The 19155-nt window shown below is 34.5% G+C and overlaps 1 protein-coding gene across 1 annotated transcript in view; it reads right to left on the bottom strand.

Moving 5' to 3' along the window:
• Window positions 1-2377: 2377 nt before the first annotated feature.
• Window positions 2378-19155, bottom strand: part of LOC131849929 (beta-1,3-galactosyltransferase 5-like) — a 30026-nt gene continuing 13248 nt past the window's right edge. The window contains exon 2 of the mRNA XM_059200060.1: window positions 2378-4081. Coding sequence (XP_059056043.1) covers window positions 2959-4053 — 1095 coding nt within the window. The 5' untranslated portion in view covers window positions 4054-4081 and the 3' untranslated portion in view covers window positions 2378-2958. The remainder of the gene's footprint in view (window positions 4082-19155) is intronic.

Raw genomic sequence — 19155 nt, 5'->3', positions numbered from 1 at the left:
ATTCTATATCTACTTTTTATGTTTATTAATATTGAAAAATGGGAGACAAATTAATACCTATATTAGATTTTGGTCTAAACAACTTATAACAGAAGAATACGAACCAATAAGGAACTCGTAAAAAAACTTATAAACTAATATATTAATAATTTTCTTGATCATTATAATAATAAATTGTTTTTTTTCTATTATTTTTCTACGGTAGATATTTAATAACTCCTTACTTTTACTACTAGTATTAAAATGTTACGTCGCAAATATAAAAAAAAAACTAACTAGATTTTGTAAACAAGTCATAGAGTACAATTAATTTAAATTCGATTTTATAGAGTATCATCTTTCACATTTTGTTCATTATTTATAACATTCCTATACTTATACGTACATAAATTGATTTAAAGAATTAAAATAGAAACCATAATGCAAGAATTATCTAGTGATTACAGATCACATTTACTTACAACGCCATCTATCGGTAAAAATTGATTAATCGATAAAAAAAAATCTAATGTTGTAATCGATATTTTGTAAAACAACTTTTCTTTACCTACTTAAAGATAATAAAAAAGTAATCTATAAAAAAATATACAGTAATTGCTTATTACTGAGAGACCCTAGTTTTCAGAATTTCTCAATATTTTTTATATGATACGCATTTTTATATGATACGAAACAAACTCAGTGTATTAAAGTAATAAAAGAAATAATGTATCATTTCGTAAGCAAATTAAAAAAAAACTCTTTTTAAAAATAGAATATAAAAAAATGGTGTACCCTATAATGGCATATAAATCGATGTATTGATTTTTAATAATATAGCTACCTATTAATATTAACATTTGTAATTTATAATACAAAAATTAAATGACTAAAAATGAAGTGCTTACAATCGTCGCGAAAGGAACAAGGTGCCAACGAGCGTGATTCTATCTTGTTATTAACAAGATGGAACATTCTCGAAGGAAATGTATGCAAGGCGATAGACGATTCATGGCTATCCGCCATATTGTATTTATAAAAACGTCAAATAAATATGGCTGTATGAGCACAATTCACAAGTCTTTCATTTTAAGTATATACAGAATAAAAAAAATTGTATAAAACATGGACATAATATTAAAACTTAATTATATCTATTAACAGTTTTGAACTATTAAAGTATTTAAACTATATATATTGAGGAAGTAAATTCAAATATTATTGGGGGAAAATGGCAAATGTGATAAACATGGCGCGTTTAATTTGGCGCGAATATTTTTTATTTAAAAAGACATTCAAAAATGAGATTTATGACATACACATTAAATAATCTTTTCTTTTAGCAAGTATAACTGACAGTGTTGCTCGTTCTAGATAATTTGTTAAAGAGAATAAACAAATAAATAAAAAGCAGCCATATTTTCAAAATCAGAGGTGAAAGAAGAAAATCCGAACGGAACACATTTTTAACCTTGTAGATATTAAATAAACATTAATTTAGATATACATATATAATTTATTTCAAATTGAGTAGGCAATAGGTGCTATTTCACATCTTGTTGTTAGGGCGACCTATTTCGCATAGGGCGCCCTAACAACAAGATGGTACCACCATCTGCAGGATGGTATAAATTCAGATAATTGTATTTAAATTTTAATAATATAAAATCTGCTCTAGTCTACCGCCTTGCATACAAAATATACAAGCTACATGCATTACACGCATGTAAATTTTGTACTTTAAATATAAACATTTATAACTATATTATATTTCTAACAATTTAATATAAGTAGATATAATTTGATACAATTTACCGTTATGGCAACATTTGTAACTCTTCTGTCACTCGATCACATCGTTTACACGCAATAGCATTATTCAAATATAAAAAATATTTTTTGTATTAAATAAAATATAAAATAATATCAATGTACAAATATAGAAAGGAACCGCGACATACAGAACATTGGGAACAACACTACTTTTAATATTATCATTAATTTTATTAATGCAAAAACAAACATTATATACAGCTATGATTTCCCTGACATGATTCTATAATCTGTATATTTTATACTACAGAGTAGGTAAACAAACATGGCTGACGTGATAATAAACAGCTGGTACATTTGTGCGTTGCAGATATAAAGTCAAAACATATCGTGTTACATTTAACTACAATATTAATTTCAATATTTTAATATATTTTACTACACCAATGCTTTAACGGATCCCAGCAAAAAAAATGCCACATTGGCACAAAATTTATCTAAAACCAAAACTTTCCGTTATAGACCCGTTATAGTATAAAAAGATATTTTATCCTGATCAATATAGCGTTATCTTTGCTGTAACAGCAAAGGAAAGATGTGTAATCAAATTACTAAAGTAAGAGCTTAAGCTTAATATGCAGGAAACAGAGAGCCAAAGTGTCACAGAGTGTTTTTAATGAGTACATCTTAGCTTATACCTATATAGTGCGACTAATAAATCTATAGTCTCAACTTTGTATATGGCACTAGCTAGTGCACAGGGTACGCTATACATCTGCAGGACAGAGGCAGAATTTTGACAGTTCTGTGTTAGATCCATCGTTTCTGTGTCAAAGCATCTTGTTTCTTAAACTGTATTCGATTGACGGGTGAGTTTAGGTTACTACAGGGTATATAGACTTCAAGACACTCCAGAATAGCAACGCAGTGGTATCACATGATAACGTGATGTCTGTAGCGATCTTTATGTATATAGGCGACATTTCCTACTTCTCATCAAGTAGATAGCTTATTGCTGTTCCAAGTACATTAAAAGGTTTAAACAGTGATAGGTAGTAGTAGACATCCTCATACTGATTGTATCACCCCTGTCCATACTCTGCCTGGGAAGTGCCATGTACAAAACTGACATAGCACAAGGAACCTGGCATAGTCTATCTGCATTAAAAGTAATATTGTTCCATAAAGATATTCGGCAAACTATCACTAGCTGGCGCATTTCGTCTTCCCATCTAACAGTTTCCGCCAGAGGTCAAATTGCTCATGATACCTTACCATGTGTATCGCTACGCCTCTCTGCACGGCGCAGGGGTGGGCAGCCACCTTCTTGTTGTAAAACTCGGGGGCGTGCTGCCGTTTTATACCCAACTTGTTCGCTAGCACGCCTGTGACGAACACGTCTTCCAGACGGATGTACCGCTCCGAAGATGCGGCGGCTAGGAGCGGTCCTATCGCATCAGCGGTGATCAGGTAGGCCGGCCCCGTCGCGAAATCCGGGAACACCTTCCCCGGAAACTGCACGGGCGAGACGTAGTACTTGGACCGAGTCGTCCGCTTCGGCAGTGACTTCTTGACCACTTTTCCCCAGATAGTTTTGGTAGCGTTAACTCGAGACGGCGCTGAAGCGAATTGCAGGAGTCTCGGGACATTTATGAACATGTCGTCGTCCGTTTTGAGGATTTTCGGCACTCGGGGACAGTAGGTGTCGATCCATTCGAGCATCGACAAAGTTTTGAGTGTGAGATTCGAGTAAGAATCCACGAATCGGCCGACTATGATGTCGCCATAGAGGGCGTCCTCGGCGTCCACCGCCGCCTTCAAGGAGTCGGGCGGCATGCCGAGCACGAAGGCCATCGAGACGTCCACCCGCGCCGTGTAGTGCCCCCACGTCAGTCGGACTGCGTCGCGAGCCGACGCGTTCGACGGAGCCGACGTCACCAGAATCATGAGCTTGAGTCTCGCGCCGAGGGCGGGACAGAGTTCAGGATGCGGCTTCTCGTGGCCGGCCGCGTACACCTCCTTGGTCATGACGGGGTGGGGGCCGGCCGGCTGGGGTTTGGGCGGCGGGGGCGGGGGCGGGGGCGGCTTGGGGGACGGGGGCGGCGACTGCGCGAGAGGCGCCGGCGGCGGCGGGGGGGGCGCGGTGCGGTTGGTGGTGGGGGGCGGCGCGGGGGAGGTGGCGGCGGGCGCGGGGCGCGGCGCGGGGGCGGCGGGAGGGGGGGGCAGGCGCGCCAGCAGCAGCAGCAGCAGGGCCGCCACCGCGCCCAGCGCGGCGACGTGCGAGCGCCGCACCGCGCCCATCGCGCCCTCACCTCACTATCTCACACACCTGGAACAGAAAAACAGCAGGTTAGCTATTTTTAAACTAATTCAATTATATTGGCCGTAGCTGGCCGTCATCGGAAGACAAAAGGATGGGCCCTTTTTTACTCGAACTATTTTAATGCTGTTAGGCGCAGCTGAATTTTACAGCTTCACCGAACGATATGCGCAGAGTGCAGATGGCACTGCAAACCCGCGGAGTCTTATGGAGCGGCTGAAGATCAACTCCCGCCTGACAGACACGAGTATAGTCTGAGGACACCGCTAGAGGTTAGAACCTCGGCTCAGACAATCGTAATTTCGATCCCCGTTTGAATTAGACGGGGGATCGATTGGAGAGGCCAAAATTAAGAGGAGGTAACATTTTGTAAACATTTTTAAATATACCTTTTTCTTACATCTTTCTCTTTGTGTTAGTGTGTGTTTCCTTTTTAGAATAAATTTTATTGAAAAATCTATTCTAAAAAGGAAGCGAATGTAGAGGGTGCTGCAAACCCGCGGAAGAAGTTATGGAGTGGCAAAAGACCAACTCCTGCCTCTGTTGTGTAAGTTTTCTATACGGAAACATTAAAAAGTCTAACAAAATTAAAGCCATTTGGAAATTCGACCTGCGATTTAAATACCACATAGTTTAGGGAATCTTACTTTAGGAAAGTGCACTCTTAAGGTAAACCCAACTCGAAATGATAATAAGATAATTCGAGAATATTTCGTGTAAAAAAATATAATATATTTCTACAAATGGTTATTGATTGCACGTCAGATTGTCTGTAAGAGTTTAAGCAATAAGCCGGCCTTTTGTTTAGGGCAATAAATAGTTCTACCATTATTGCTTGCAAGTAAGTTTTTTATATTTTGAACGGTAAACAAGATCACCAGCTTGTTTACTGTTCAAGTGGTGGCTTACCTGATGATGAAACTACCGTTGCGTATATACACGAATAAATTCACGGATATCACGTCATCATGCGACAACTGTGATAATATGTTTTATTTATTTAACTTCAATACTCATAAATAAAATGTACATTTGGAATACTTAGCCATTATTACATTGATGTATCTAGGTAACTGTGCCCCGTAACACCTTTTACTAAATGCGTTATCTCTCAGTCAACCATGAGTGGTACATTACATTAGATAATCAATTGATTTGTCAAAGATTCGTAGGAAAAATTTGATCACAGATAATGTATATCAAATCAAATCAAAATATCTTTATTCAAGTAGTTCTATTACAGATGTCTAATAATAATTGCAATAAACTACCTCGCCTACATTACGCCACTAAGGAGCAGGACATTGTCGACTGCATACGGACCAAAAGTAACCTAACATTTTAAAAAATAGAATAGAAAATCATTTATTCAAATAAACTTAATTTAAGCACTTTTGAATAGTCATAATTTTTTTTTATCTACCGCTCGTTCAGAAAGCTATCTCATCACAAGAAGAACGAGCAAGAAACTTGTGTGTTGCTCTTTTAAATAATCCTTGTAAATTTACATTTACAAGTCGAAACGTGTGAATACAAACTACCAACCAGCACTAATTTTATATTATAGTTATATAATGCGTTTGCTTCTTTTTCTTTTGTTGTTATTGTCATGTATATATATAGTTCCACCACTCTACAATTCCTTTCAGTCATTCAAAGGTTGACTGGAAGAAATCCCTCATTTGGGTTAAGTTCGCCATTGTACATCTTATATATATATTTTTTAATTTAATTTAAATGTATTTATTGTGCAATAAAGTGTTACAATCAAACAAACAAAGTTTTTTGGGTCAAATATAAATATACAATAAGATTAAATCAGTCGTAGTGATAAGAGCAGACCAGTCTCTACAAGCATAAACGGTGACACAGCTGGAATCGAGTCATAACGCGAGTTTCAAGGCATAAGAGGCCCGAGTTCCCACCAACATGCTGACAACCTTCATGAAGGAGGACTACTGGTCCAAGGGTGTGGTGTATCGGCGCTACCCTGGCAGAATATCATCATCAGTGCCGTGATCACACAGACAATTTATATTTATTTTTATAAGGAAAGAGGGGGAGGGGAAGACCAAGGAATAGCTACATCAAACAAATTGAGGACAAAATGGGAGTCGTGTCGTATCAAGAATTAAAGAGCATGATGGAAGATCGCGGAAAGTGGCAAGAGCTCTTAAATTATGAATGAATGAATATGTTAGTCTGTAAGGTATTTATATTAAGGGCCATTATTAACCTGAATTAAATAAATAAATAAACATTATATACCTATTTTATTTATTGTTTACTAGCTCGACCCTGCTTCGCCTGGGTGTACTTGTATTAAATATATAAACTTTCCTCTAGAATCACTAAAGTAGTTAGCGTAGTTTTAAAGATTTAAGCATACATAGGGACGGACAGACAGCGACAGCGACTTTGTTTTATACTATGTAATGATAATAATGATGTCTATCGAATAATGTTTTTTCTTTCTTTCTGAACAACTGGAAATAAAACGAAATTCACAAGGCTTTCTTGATTATTAACAATGAACACAACCTTGTGATTTTCGTTTTAAACACCATAATTAGATGACAAATAAGCAATGATATAACCGTAAGGTCAGCAATAGTCGTGACGGACCCATCAATACGCAATCAGAAGCAATTAATTCCGTGTACCCTTGCAGCCGCACCTCGCTTTTATCATCACGCTCACATTAATTGCTAGAATTTCAAGTATTTCGTGACGTTTCATTATTTTGTGACTAGTTGTTACCCGCGACTTCGCCCGCTTGGAATTGAACTTTTTTTATTCATATAAATTCATATCATCATCTGCTTCTTCCTTATCCCATTTAACCAATATGTTTTTAGGTAGCCTAAAACGAGACAAGCTAGCTGCGAGTGAATCTCCCGCTAAAACGAGTGACCTTACAACTTTAGCTAGCTGGGAGTGAAACTCCCGTCAGAATCGGTCCAGCTGTTTCAGAAAATAGCAAGAACAGACAGACGGTCATCTTTTAAACCGTATATGTTTTCATATACGACTTCGGTGGTCTAGCTGTATAGCACACCGCTTTACTTCCGATGGTCGCAGGTTCGATTCCGCGCACTGCACAAACTTTCATATTTATGAGTATGATTGTTTGTATCGGTCTGTGTGTATGTATTAACAAAAAAAAAGTATCTATGTAATATATTCATATCAGTAATCTAGGACCCATAATACAAACTCTGTTTATCTTGGGACTAGATGGCGCTGTGTGAATTGTCCAAGGGAATGATTAGTATTATAACTGCATTTAGGTGAAAAACCGTTAATTTAAATTACAAACAGACACTTGAATTACATCTGACGACCTCGGTGGTCTAGCGGTCTAGCACACCGCTTTACGTCCGATGGTCGCGGGTTCGATTCCTCGCACGGCACAAACATTTGTATTCATGAGTATGATTGTTTGTATCGGTCTGGGTATTTTCTATGTATAATATGTATGTATTTACGAAAAAAAAAATTATCTATGTATTTGTATCAGTTGTCTAGGACCCATAACACAAGCTTTAGCTAGCTTAACTTGGGTCTAGATGGCGCTGTATGAATTGTCCTGAGATTATTATTATTATTATTTGTATAGATTTTTGGTAGAGCTATACGAGTATCTAATTTTTAGATATATAGGCCACAACGCGACCTGAATCTAACGCAGGTGAGCGACTAGTGAAAAAAAAAACATAAATTTCATTTGTAGACAATCTGTCGACAAGTACATATAATACAGACTAACAGACATTGGCGAAACGCCATTTTGTTTAAGATCCGACGTTAATTTCGTTTGGTAAGCAAACATTTTTAAAATTACATACCTACTTACGTAAATACACTACATGAAGATCTATATGCAGCTTCTGTTGCTAGGCCGAAGATTTTCATTATATACATTTTAAATTTACTAGCTGAGCCCGCGGATTTCGTTCCGTCTCAGAATTAAATAATATATCGAACGTTCTTTGAAGTTTCATCATCATTAGCTCACTGCAGTCAACTGCTGGACATAGGTCTTTCTCAAGGCACGCAATTGGGCCCGATTTTCAGCTGTTCTCTTCCAGTATTACCCGCAACCCTACGTTTGATGTCGCTCCACCTAACTGCGGAGCGTCCTACTTAATTATCCGAAACTAACGGATAATCCGAAATAACTTCATATCCGTATCCGGTATAATAATCATTCCTATATCCGAAACCTATCCGTATCCGAAATTTCATATCCATAACATCCCTGGAAAAAATATTAATACAATAAAATTTTACGTTCATAAGCGAACGTAAATTTTTTTCAAATAATCATTTATTCATTTAGGAACATGATTTATTCATTTAGGAAATGACTTTTGATTTAATTTATTATACTATAATATATAATTAAATATATAAATGTTACAATTATTCAGTACATTGTTTTTATTTGAATCTGGCCCACCTATACTTTCTAAATCTAAATATATATAACTCAAAGGTGACTGTCATAGTGATCTATCAACACACAGACCAACTGGACGGATCGGGCTGAAATTTGGCATACAGGTAGATGTTATGACGTAGGCATCCGCTAAGAAAGAATTTTGATTAATTCTGTCCCCAAGGGGATGAAAGTATGAAACTTTGTCAATTTCAAACCGATCGGGCTGAGACTTTGCATGCATAAAGCTACTATGACGTAGGCATCCTCTAAGAAAAGATTTTGATGAATTCCACCCTTAAGAGGATAAATTAACGCGAGCGAAGCCACGGGCAAAAGCTAGTTTCATATATGGCTAAATGCAAAATTAAGTTTGACACCTCTGGTTAAACCCAAAGTGTTTTCTCTACAATGCTGTGTTACAAACATTTGTGGCTAATTATTTTACACTGTGGCCACAGACCATATCGCATTAAGGTCAGACAGTATTTCATAAGATTGTACAAAAAACCGTAGTTACGTTTCACAATTCTTAGGATTATCGTTGCGTGCATCAATACGGCATGGATCACGGAAATCTTCACACGAGGCCGAGCGGGTCTCTTATCAGTGGAGACCCCAAATAAATGGGATAAGGAAGAAGCAGAAGATGACTTTGTACGTTTCACAATTCTTAGGATTATCGTTCACCGATCATGGAAATTGTCACACGAGGAAGAGCAGGTCTCTCATCAGTGGAGAACCCAAATAAATGTGATAAGGAAGAAGCAGAAGATGCCTTTGTACGTTTCACAATTCTTAGGATTATCGTTTACCGATCATGAAAATTTTCACACGAGGTCGAGCAGCTCTCTTATCAGTGGAAACCCCAAATAAATGGGACAAGAATAGAATAGAATAGAAAGAATAGAAAATCATTTATTCAAATAAACTTACATTGAAGCACTTTTGAATAGTCATTACATTTTTTAATCTACCGCTCGTTCGGAAAGCTGTCTCATCACAAGAAGAACGAGCAAGAAACTTGCGTGTTGCTCTTTTAAATAATTTATTATTACTTTACATTTTTAAGTTTAAGTGTGTGAATACAAACCACCAATTAGCACTAATTCTATTAAATACTCAAATAGAAATAATATTGAATATATAACCAACTGGTTAAACAATTAATAAGAGGAAATCAGTCATAGTGATTAGAGCAGACCAGTCCCTACAAGCAGCACCCGTTCACGAGTATGACGGATGAGCCAGCCATCACTGCGCTCGACCATATTTTAGGGAGCCCAATGACCCGGCCCACCACGCCGCCACAAGTCTGGACATTTTAGTGAGCATGACTACTCAAAACACTAGACTACGTCAAAGCTACTTACAATTGCTATCTGATAGTTATAGTATTCACATTTTACATAAGAATGCATGCGGCAATCAATACAAAAACCGCTACGCTTTCATATTTCTAAAATCAATCAATTAAATCAAGAAAGCAATGAGAAAATTAAATTATAACGTTGTATGCTAATAAACTAGTTATTTACTTGATATGTTGTCGTCTATGAATTCGTCTATCCTGTAATAGGCTTTCTTACACAAAAATTGTTTAACATAAGATTTGAATTGCCTCTCTGTCAGATTTAGTGCAGATTCTGGCAGTTTATTATAAAATCTTACGCAATTACCATAGAATGAATTACTGACTTTGTGCAGGCGGCATTTAGGTAAAATTAGCTTATTTTTATTGCGTAAGTTTCTATTTGTGCAGTCTTTAAGTTTTCTAAAACTCTCTAAATTCTTCCGTGTATACATGATATTCTCATAAATGTATTGTGAAGTAACGGTGAGGATATTTGAATCTTTAAAACACTGACGTAATGACTCTCTTGAACCCATACCATAAATAGAACGTATGGCTCTCTTTTGTAAAATAAATATAGTATTTATATCGGCTGCTTTACCCCACAGTAGTATACCATATGACATAATGCTATGGAAATAACTAAAGTATACAAGTTTAGCCGTCGCCACGTCTGTTAATTGCCTAATTCTTCTAATTGCATATGCAGCTGAACTGAGTCTATTGGCCAATTTTGAAATATGGGGCCCCCATTGTAATTTCGAGTCCACTGTTATACCTAAAAAAACTGTATCATTAACAAAATTTACTATTTCATCATTAAGCAATAACTGTGTATTTATTGGTCTTACATTAGGAAGTGTAAATTTTATACACTTTGTTTTGCTGGAATTTAATAATAGGTTATTACATGTAAACCAATTTAATATTGAATTCTTTCTTGTCCCATTTATTTGGGGTTGGCAGATGATGATACAGTCACGAGTCTGGTTCAGAAGAAGTCAGGAGGACAGGTCAGGAGTCAGGAGGAGAGCAAAATTTTTTCAATTCAATTTCAATCTCAAACAGTACTGTTTGAGATTGAAATTGAATTGAAAAAATTTTGATCCACTGATCAATCAGTGGATTAGACTAATTACTTTTTACAAAATTGCAATAGCATATGCTGGTTACTCTATTTCCCTAATTTTGAATTTATAAATGAATCTGTATTCTTGTAAACATGAAATAGAAATAGAAATAATCTTTAATCAAATAAACTCATTACAAGCACTTTTGCATAGTCATATTTTGATTCTACCACTCATTCGGAATGCAGATTCATCACAAGAAGAATGAGCAAGAAACTTGTGTGTTGCTCTTTTTAATAGATGTTTTTTTATATAAATAATTACAGTATAAGAAGTAAGAGGAATGCGATAATCATATATCTGGATATCTGGCTAAAAATTCACGCTTCCCTAAAGATCATTAAAAGAGTCATTATCACAAAATTTAGGATTAAAAGAGACAAACATTTCTTATCGACGACGTCATTGACGACCTCGGTAGTCTATGGGTCTAGCACTAGCACTCCGCTTTACGACCGATGGTCGCGGGTTCGATTCCTCGCACGGTACAAACATTTGTATTCATGAATATGATTGTTTGTATCAGTCTGGGTATTTTCTAAGTATAATATGTATGTATTTACAAAAAAAATGTATATGTACCCATAACACAAGCTTTAGCTGGCTTAACTTGGGTCTAGATGGCATGGCGCTATGTGAATTGTCCCTGAGATTATTACGAACAAATGATTCTACTTTGACATTGTAAACTGCAATAATAGTAAACACAGACGGGTACAATATGTATGCCAATAGGCATGAGCTAATTACATCGCTAAACAGTGGGCTCCAACAAATTGCATGAGGAAATATTGCGCCAAGTCGTAATGCAAGACCGAGAGCAATGTTGACCTTCCACTTTCAATTTGACATTGCTTCTTCAATTCAATAGACTCGGTGGTCTAGCGGTTTAGCACAGCGCTGTTTCCGATGATCGCGGGTTCGTTTCCTCTCATACTAAAAACATTTGTATTTTTAGTATGGTTGTTGTATTAGTCTGGGTGTTTTCAATATATATTGTATAAATATTAACAAAAGAAATAAGTATATAGCGTGGCGTAGTGGTTCACTACGCTGGATTACACCCAAGAGATTGTGACTTCAAAACTGTCAGACACAAACAAACTTTGTGTGTCTATTTATATTACTGACTGACTCTCCGGTGAAGGAAACCCCGATATCAAACCAAAAATACACAAAGCGAAAAGTGGTCATATCAAGTGTTACATCGACAGTTGACAATCCCTCTGCCTACCCCATCTGATATAACAATCGTAATTGTATGTTATTGTTGTTTACATCCATCTTTCCAGTCTTTATATAGACACCTACGTGTCGCGTACCAAGCAGTAACAAAACGCAATACAAAGAGCGTTCTGATTGGACCGCACACCCATCCAATTTAAATACGCAACGTAACGTATAGACTTGAAATATCAACCGATCGATCTAACGTACAATCCTGTAATCTGCTGAAGCCATCAAACCTACCATCTATCATTCGAGCCGCATCACCAACTACTCGAGAATAGTGTACTATTCTCAAGTAGTTGGTGATGCGAAAAATTTTACTGTTCAATTGTAAATTGAACAGTAAAATCTCTCTATTCTCCCAAATTTGAATTTAAAAATAAATCTGCATTCTGTATTCTAATAATCTACCGTCAGTTCGGAATGATTTCGAGATGAGAAGAATGTGTGAATGAAGATGACAAGAAACTCAGCTCGTATTCTTTTCAAATAAATATCACACATGTTTACAATAATACAGATTCATTTTAAAATACTAATTTGAGAAAATAGAGTTTGGAAAAAGTTTTCAAAGTCACTAATTTATCGAAACATGAGCAAGAACTGTTTTTGATTATTCTTTAAAAAAGGTCATTAAACTATTAACGTCATTATTATCATTATGTGTTTATTATCATTATTATCAATATCAATCATTATAATCATTATAATCATTATTATCAATATACAATATCTTGTAATAAATGAATTTTCTACGTACTGATATAGGTTTTATTAACTCATAAATCTTGATATAATTTATGGAATTTTAAAACTAGAACAATTAATTAGTAATAAAAGATTATAATATTAAATGTATTGTAATCTTTTTATATTTACTTTATCTTAATCCTGACTAATATTATAAAAGTGAAAGTAGGTATATTTGTTATGCTTTCACGCAAAAACTACTGATACTGATACTGACATCATGAAATTTTATACATGTTTTTGGAGCTATTAGAATGATCATAGGATACATTTTATAAAAAAAAACATTATAAAAAAAGAAAAACAACCAATATAAATATTTTGCTACTTCAGCGCCATCTAGCGGCCAGTAATGAAGTTATTTAATAGATTCAATGCGAGCGAAGCCGTGGGTAAAAGTTAGTAATATTATACACGAGAAAGTTTGCAAGTACGGATGTTTATAACTCTATCACGCAAAAACTACTTAACGGAACTTTACAGTAGTATAGCTTATGCAACAGATTAAAACATAGGCTACAATTTACAGCGGGTGAAACCGCGAGTTATCTATATATTTGTTATCGTATTCTTTTAAATGAGGCCATTTGGTAGTAGGTATAAATTGACACCAATCTTAAAACATAACTTGACCAACATATATATAAAATATTTTGTCGCGGTGTTTGTTAACTACGTAACGTTTTTTTTTACCGAATTTTATGAAATTTTTCAACATTTATGAAAGCGTAGCGGTTTTTGTATTAATTGCCGCATGCATTCTTATGTAAAATGTGAATACTATAACTATCAGATGGCAATTGTGAGTAGCTCTGACGTGGTCTAGTGTTTTGAGTAGTCATGCTCACTAAAATGTCCAGACTTGTGGCGGCGTGGTGGGCCGGGTCATTGGGCTCCCTAAAATATGGTCGAGCGCAGTGATGGCTGGCTCATCCGTCATACTCGTGAACGGGTGCTGCTTGTAGGGACTGGTCTGCTCTAATCACTATGACTGATTTCCTCTTATTCATTGTTTAACCAGTTTGTTATGTATTCAATATTTTTTCTTTTTGAGTATTTAATTGAATTAGTGTTAATTGGTGGTTTGTATTCACACACTTAAACTTAAAAATGTAAAGTAATAATAAAATTATTTAAAAGAGCAACACGCAAGTTTCTTGCTCGTTCTTCTTGTGATGAGACAGCTTTCCGAACGAGCGGTAGATTAAAAAAAATGTAATGACTATTCAAGTGCTTCAATGTAAGTTTATTTGAATAAATGATTTTCTATTCTATTCTATTCTATTTATTTTTCATATCCCTCAATGATAAACGCATCCAAATATTTATTTTTATTATTTTGATAAATATTTTATTATGATTTAGCATAACAGTATCTGCATTTTGGATGAGCGAATAAAAAAGATTCTTCTTATTACACTAGGACACTAAGTGACACCCCTGGAGTCATGCGTCCATAGGTTACGGTAGCCGTTTACCATCAGATTTCCCTTCCAATCGATCCCTCGTCCAATTCAAACGGGGATCGAAATTACGACGGCCTGAGCCGAGGTTCGAACCCCTAGTGGTGCCCTCAGACTAAAGTCGAATCCGTCAGGCAGGAGTTGGCCTTCAGCCGCTCCATGAGTCCTTCCTTGGTTTGGAGTGCCATCTGCACTCGCCCCTAACGTCCGGTGAAGCTGTAAAGGCCAGCTACGGCCAACAACATTAGAGTAGTCCGAAAAAAAAATCATCAGATGGGTCCTATGCTTGTTTTACTAATTATTATTATATTAGACATTAGAATTTACCAAAATGTATAAGAGGATGCAATGAAGCACAGCCTGCCACAATTTAATTTGTTGTTTATTTTATTTGTTTTGTTTATTGTCTTTGTTATGTAAGATTAGGCTAAAATTTGTTCCTGGATGTATAAGTTATTATATTAATATGTTCTCTAAGTAATAGTGTAATTGTTACACTATCTCGTATATACAATATAGATTGATTATAATTAGACTTGTCATAAGTGTCTGTTATGGACCTACATGAATAAATATTTTTTTAATTTGAATTTGTTTGCCACTATACGGGCGTTCCACAACGGTGCCCCCGATCGTCCCTCCGATCGATCCCCCGCCCATTTCAAACAGCGATCGAAATTACGACGGCCTGAGCCGAGTTTCGAACCCTTAGTGGTGCCCTCAGACTAAAGTCGTACCCGTCAGGCGGGAGTTATCCTTCAGCCGCTCCATAAGTCCTTCCGCTGGTTTGGAGTGCCATCTGCACTCGCCCCCTATCGCTGTAAAGGCCAGCTGTGGCCAACAATATTAGAGTAGTCCGAAAAAAAAGGATTATAGTATAAAAAAAAATCGGCTTTTTGCAACTAATATTATTTACCAGCAATCGCCCCAGCTTCGCACGGGTGTACATGTATTATATATATATAAATTTTCCTCTTGAATCACTCTATCTATTAAATAAACCGCTTCGAAATCCGTTGCGTAGTTTTCAAGATTTTTTTTATTTTTATAGTTACGCCCTTATTTCCATAGACTGAAGGTCCATGCTCTTTTTTGCAATTTTTTTTAATCGTATCTTTATATAATATTTTTTTCCACGCCTTCATAGCTCCCCGAATAACATACATGGTGGCTTCCCGCAGTAATTTTTTTTAACACTTTAATAAAGTATTAATAAAGAAACATATTTCATTCATTGTTTCATTGTTGTATTATGTAGGTATATTTATCAAACCTTACATAAATATTTTTATACAGTTAATTATTGATCGTCACATTTATTGTATATATTATTTTCGTACTGTTATATGTTTAAAAAGACTTATTGTCTGTGTAACGCAAAAAATATGTTTGTGTACTCTTAGATGTATATCTATTTGTATTGATTTTGTTATACTTAAATAAAGATGAATAAAGAAAAAAAAAATAATAAAGAAACATACATAGGGACGGACAGACAACGATTTTATTTTATACTATGTAATGATTTTTCGAGACAAGTATGGAATAATATGTTTTTAAACTCACCTATAGCCGAATACACCAATGAAAAATAAACACAATTTTGAATTTAATATAGAATCCAAATTAACATTATATTAACTGATATTTAATATATGACAATAAAAGTTTTTACTATCACTTTTAATTTAAAAAGTTAATAATATTTAAACTTAACTGTTAAACTTGCAAATTGATATTAAAATCACTAAATTACCATTTCATTTCAACATTTAGTTTCGATAAATATCACTTTTAATTTACTTAAATAATATTAATAAAAATATATAATTACACACAATATTGTAATCGCTAATTAGACACTTTAATTTAACTATTAATCTATAAAATTAAATATTAAATTCATACTACATTTTAACATTTACGTTCAACAAATATTATAATTCATATCACTTTTAATTTGATTAAATAATTATGATCAAATAAATTAAAATATATATTTAAACAAAATTGTAATTGCTCAATTACAACACTATTTAGTGATTAATTAGAATTAATTAACACTTTTAATTTATTAATTAGGAAAGCGCTTTTAAATTAATCGGAGACAATACATAATTACATCATATATTGTACGAGAATACAAAAATACAACCAGTCTGATTTGTCTTACGAGGTGTATAATACTAATATTAACATTGTCACTACATAATACTATGTACACATATATTTAAACATTAGCTGTACCCGCGACTTCGTCCGCTTGGAATTTAACAAAAAAGTTAATCAGATTATTTAGTTATTTTTTTGTTTTTGCATGGCCCAGTGGTGGCGTGAGCTGCGCGGGGAAACGTCATTAATTTATATCTAGCAACGAAAATTTGGATAGTACTTAGACATTGCAATATTACTTTATTTTTCTAAAATAAAAGTGGCTAAGTTACTCATTACATCAGCTACCTGCCAATAAAACTCCTGTCAAAATCGGTCGCGCCATTCAGAGATTAGCCGGAACAGACAGACAGACAAAAATGGAAAAAAATGTTATTATGGTGTATCTATTCTTTCTATTCTATCTAACTTTAGTGTAACTTAGACTATTTTTATTTCCTTATTACATACACATATAGCTACCTGCTAATAAAAGTCCCTTCAAAATCGGTCCAGTCATTTCAAAGATTAGCCGAAACAAACAGACAGACAGACAGACAAAAATTGTAAAAAATGTTTTTTTAGTGTATGTACCGTATTTATATTCATATGCATGTAGTAAAAAACGGTTATTTCAATATTACAAACAGACACTCCAATTTTATTTATATGTATACATAATACTATCTATATATTTAGTTCGACATACAGTCAGTACTGATAAAATACGGGTAACTAGAAAAAATATTTTGACATACCCAAATCATTATCTAGAAGCATTATTAATAATTATATCTTATTTTTGTACAATAATAAGTAAAAAAAAGTATTACAGCCGATATAATAACTGGAAAATGCATTTCTAATGATCCGTTTGTTATTATTAATAATAATAATAATTATTAATAACAAACTAGATAATAATACTAAATAGAAATAATATAAGAAATAATAATCTCATGGCAATTCACACAGCGCCATCTAGACCCAAGTTAAGCTAGTTAAAGCTTGTGTTATGGATACTAGATAAGTGATACATATACATAGATATTTTTTTTTTAAATACATACATATTATACATAGAAAACACCCGGACCGATACAAACAATCATACTCATGAATACAAATGTTTGTGCCGTGCGAGGAATCGAACCCGCGACCATCGGTCGTAAAGCGGTGTGCTAGACCGCTAGACCACCGAGGTCGTCAGGTCGTTATTGTAGACATGTCATTCAGAAGCCTGTGTGTTTTATTTGTTTGTGTCAAAATCGGTCCAGCCATTTCAGAGATTAGACGGAACAAATAGACAGACAAAAATTGTAAAAAATGTTATTATATTATTTTGCCTATTTGCCTATGAATATAAAAAGTAAAAAACAGCTATTTCAATATTACAAACAGACATTTTGACATTCTTTTTATAACAAATTGGCAGATACCTAGCTGATGTAATAAGGAGTAACTTAGGCTACTATTATTTTATATATTATTATATATTATTTTTCTAAAATAATATGTTTTTTATATATATAATACATTTTTATCTAAAATAAAAGTAGCCTCGCGAGAACAACTAGTACATAAAATACATAAAAAACAATTAACCATACTCATGAATACAAATGTTTGCAATAGTTATTTTTAAACCTTCTTTTTGGTAAATAGAGTTTTATTTACCATATAATTTATTTACCTCTCGACGTTTCGACTTGATTGCACTAGCCGTGATCAGCTCATGACTCGAGCACGTTATTTACCAAAAAATTATTTGTGTTAAAACCCGTTTAACATATATTATTATCTAGCTTTAACCGCGGCTTCGCTCGCATTGAATCCATTAAACATCCTACTTTCATAATTATAATATTAGTAAGGATTTATAACCTCATAAGTAGCAAAATGCTGATATTTTAGTTTTTTTTTTTATAAAAATATGTTTTTTTTTAATAAAAAGTATCCTATGTTCATTACGATACCTCCAAGAACGTGTGTACAAAATTTCATGACGATCAGTTCAGTAGTTTTTGCGTGAAAGCATAACAAATATACCTACTTTCACTTTTATAATATTATTACTATTTTTGCCCGCGGCTTCGCTCGCGTTAATTTATAACCTTAGGGGTGGAATTTATCAAAATCCTTTCTTAGGGGATGCCTACGTCATACTAGCTTTATGCATGCAAAGTCTCAGCCCGATCGGTTTAAAATTGACGATGTTTCATACAAAATTTCATCTCCTTTTTTGTCCCCATGGGGGTAGAATTAATCAAAATCCTTTCTTAGTGGATGCGCACGTCATAACTTCTACCTGCATGCCAAATTTCAGCCCCATCCGTCCAGTGGTTTGGGCTGTGCGTTGATAGATCATTATGTCAGTCAGTCACCTTTGAGTTATATATATTTAAGATAATAGTAAGGATGTGTACCAAACGTGAAAATTAAAAAACAAGTATAATTTATTTATAATACCTACTAGCTGATTCCGCAAACGTTTTGCCATATAAAAAATCATCGTTAAAAAACAGGGGTTGATGGTAGAAGAGTGAACATTTAGATTTGTATGT

This window comes from Achroia grisella, unplaced genomic scaffold (genome assembly GCF_030625045.1).
Source record: "Achroia grisella isolate CSIRO2021 unplaced genomic scaffold, CSIRO_AGI_Agris_v1 utg669, whole genome shotgun sequence".
In the NCBI taxonomy this organism is placed as follows: Eukaryota; Metazoa; Arthropoda; class Insecta; order Lepidoptera; family Pyralidae; genus Achroia; species Achroia grisella.
This window is presented reverse-complemented; position numbering and strand designations above follow the sequence as displayed.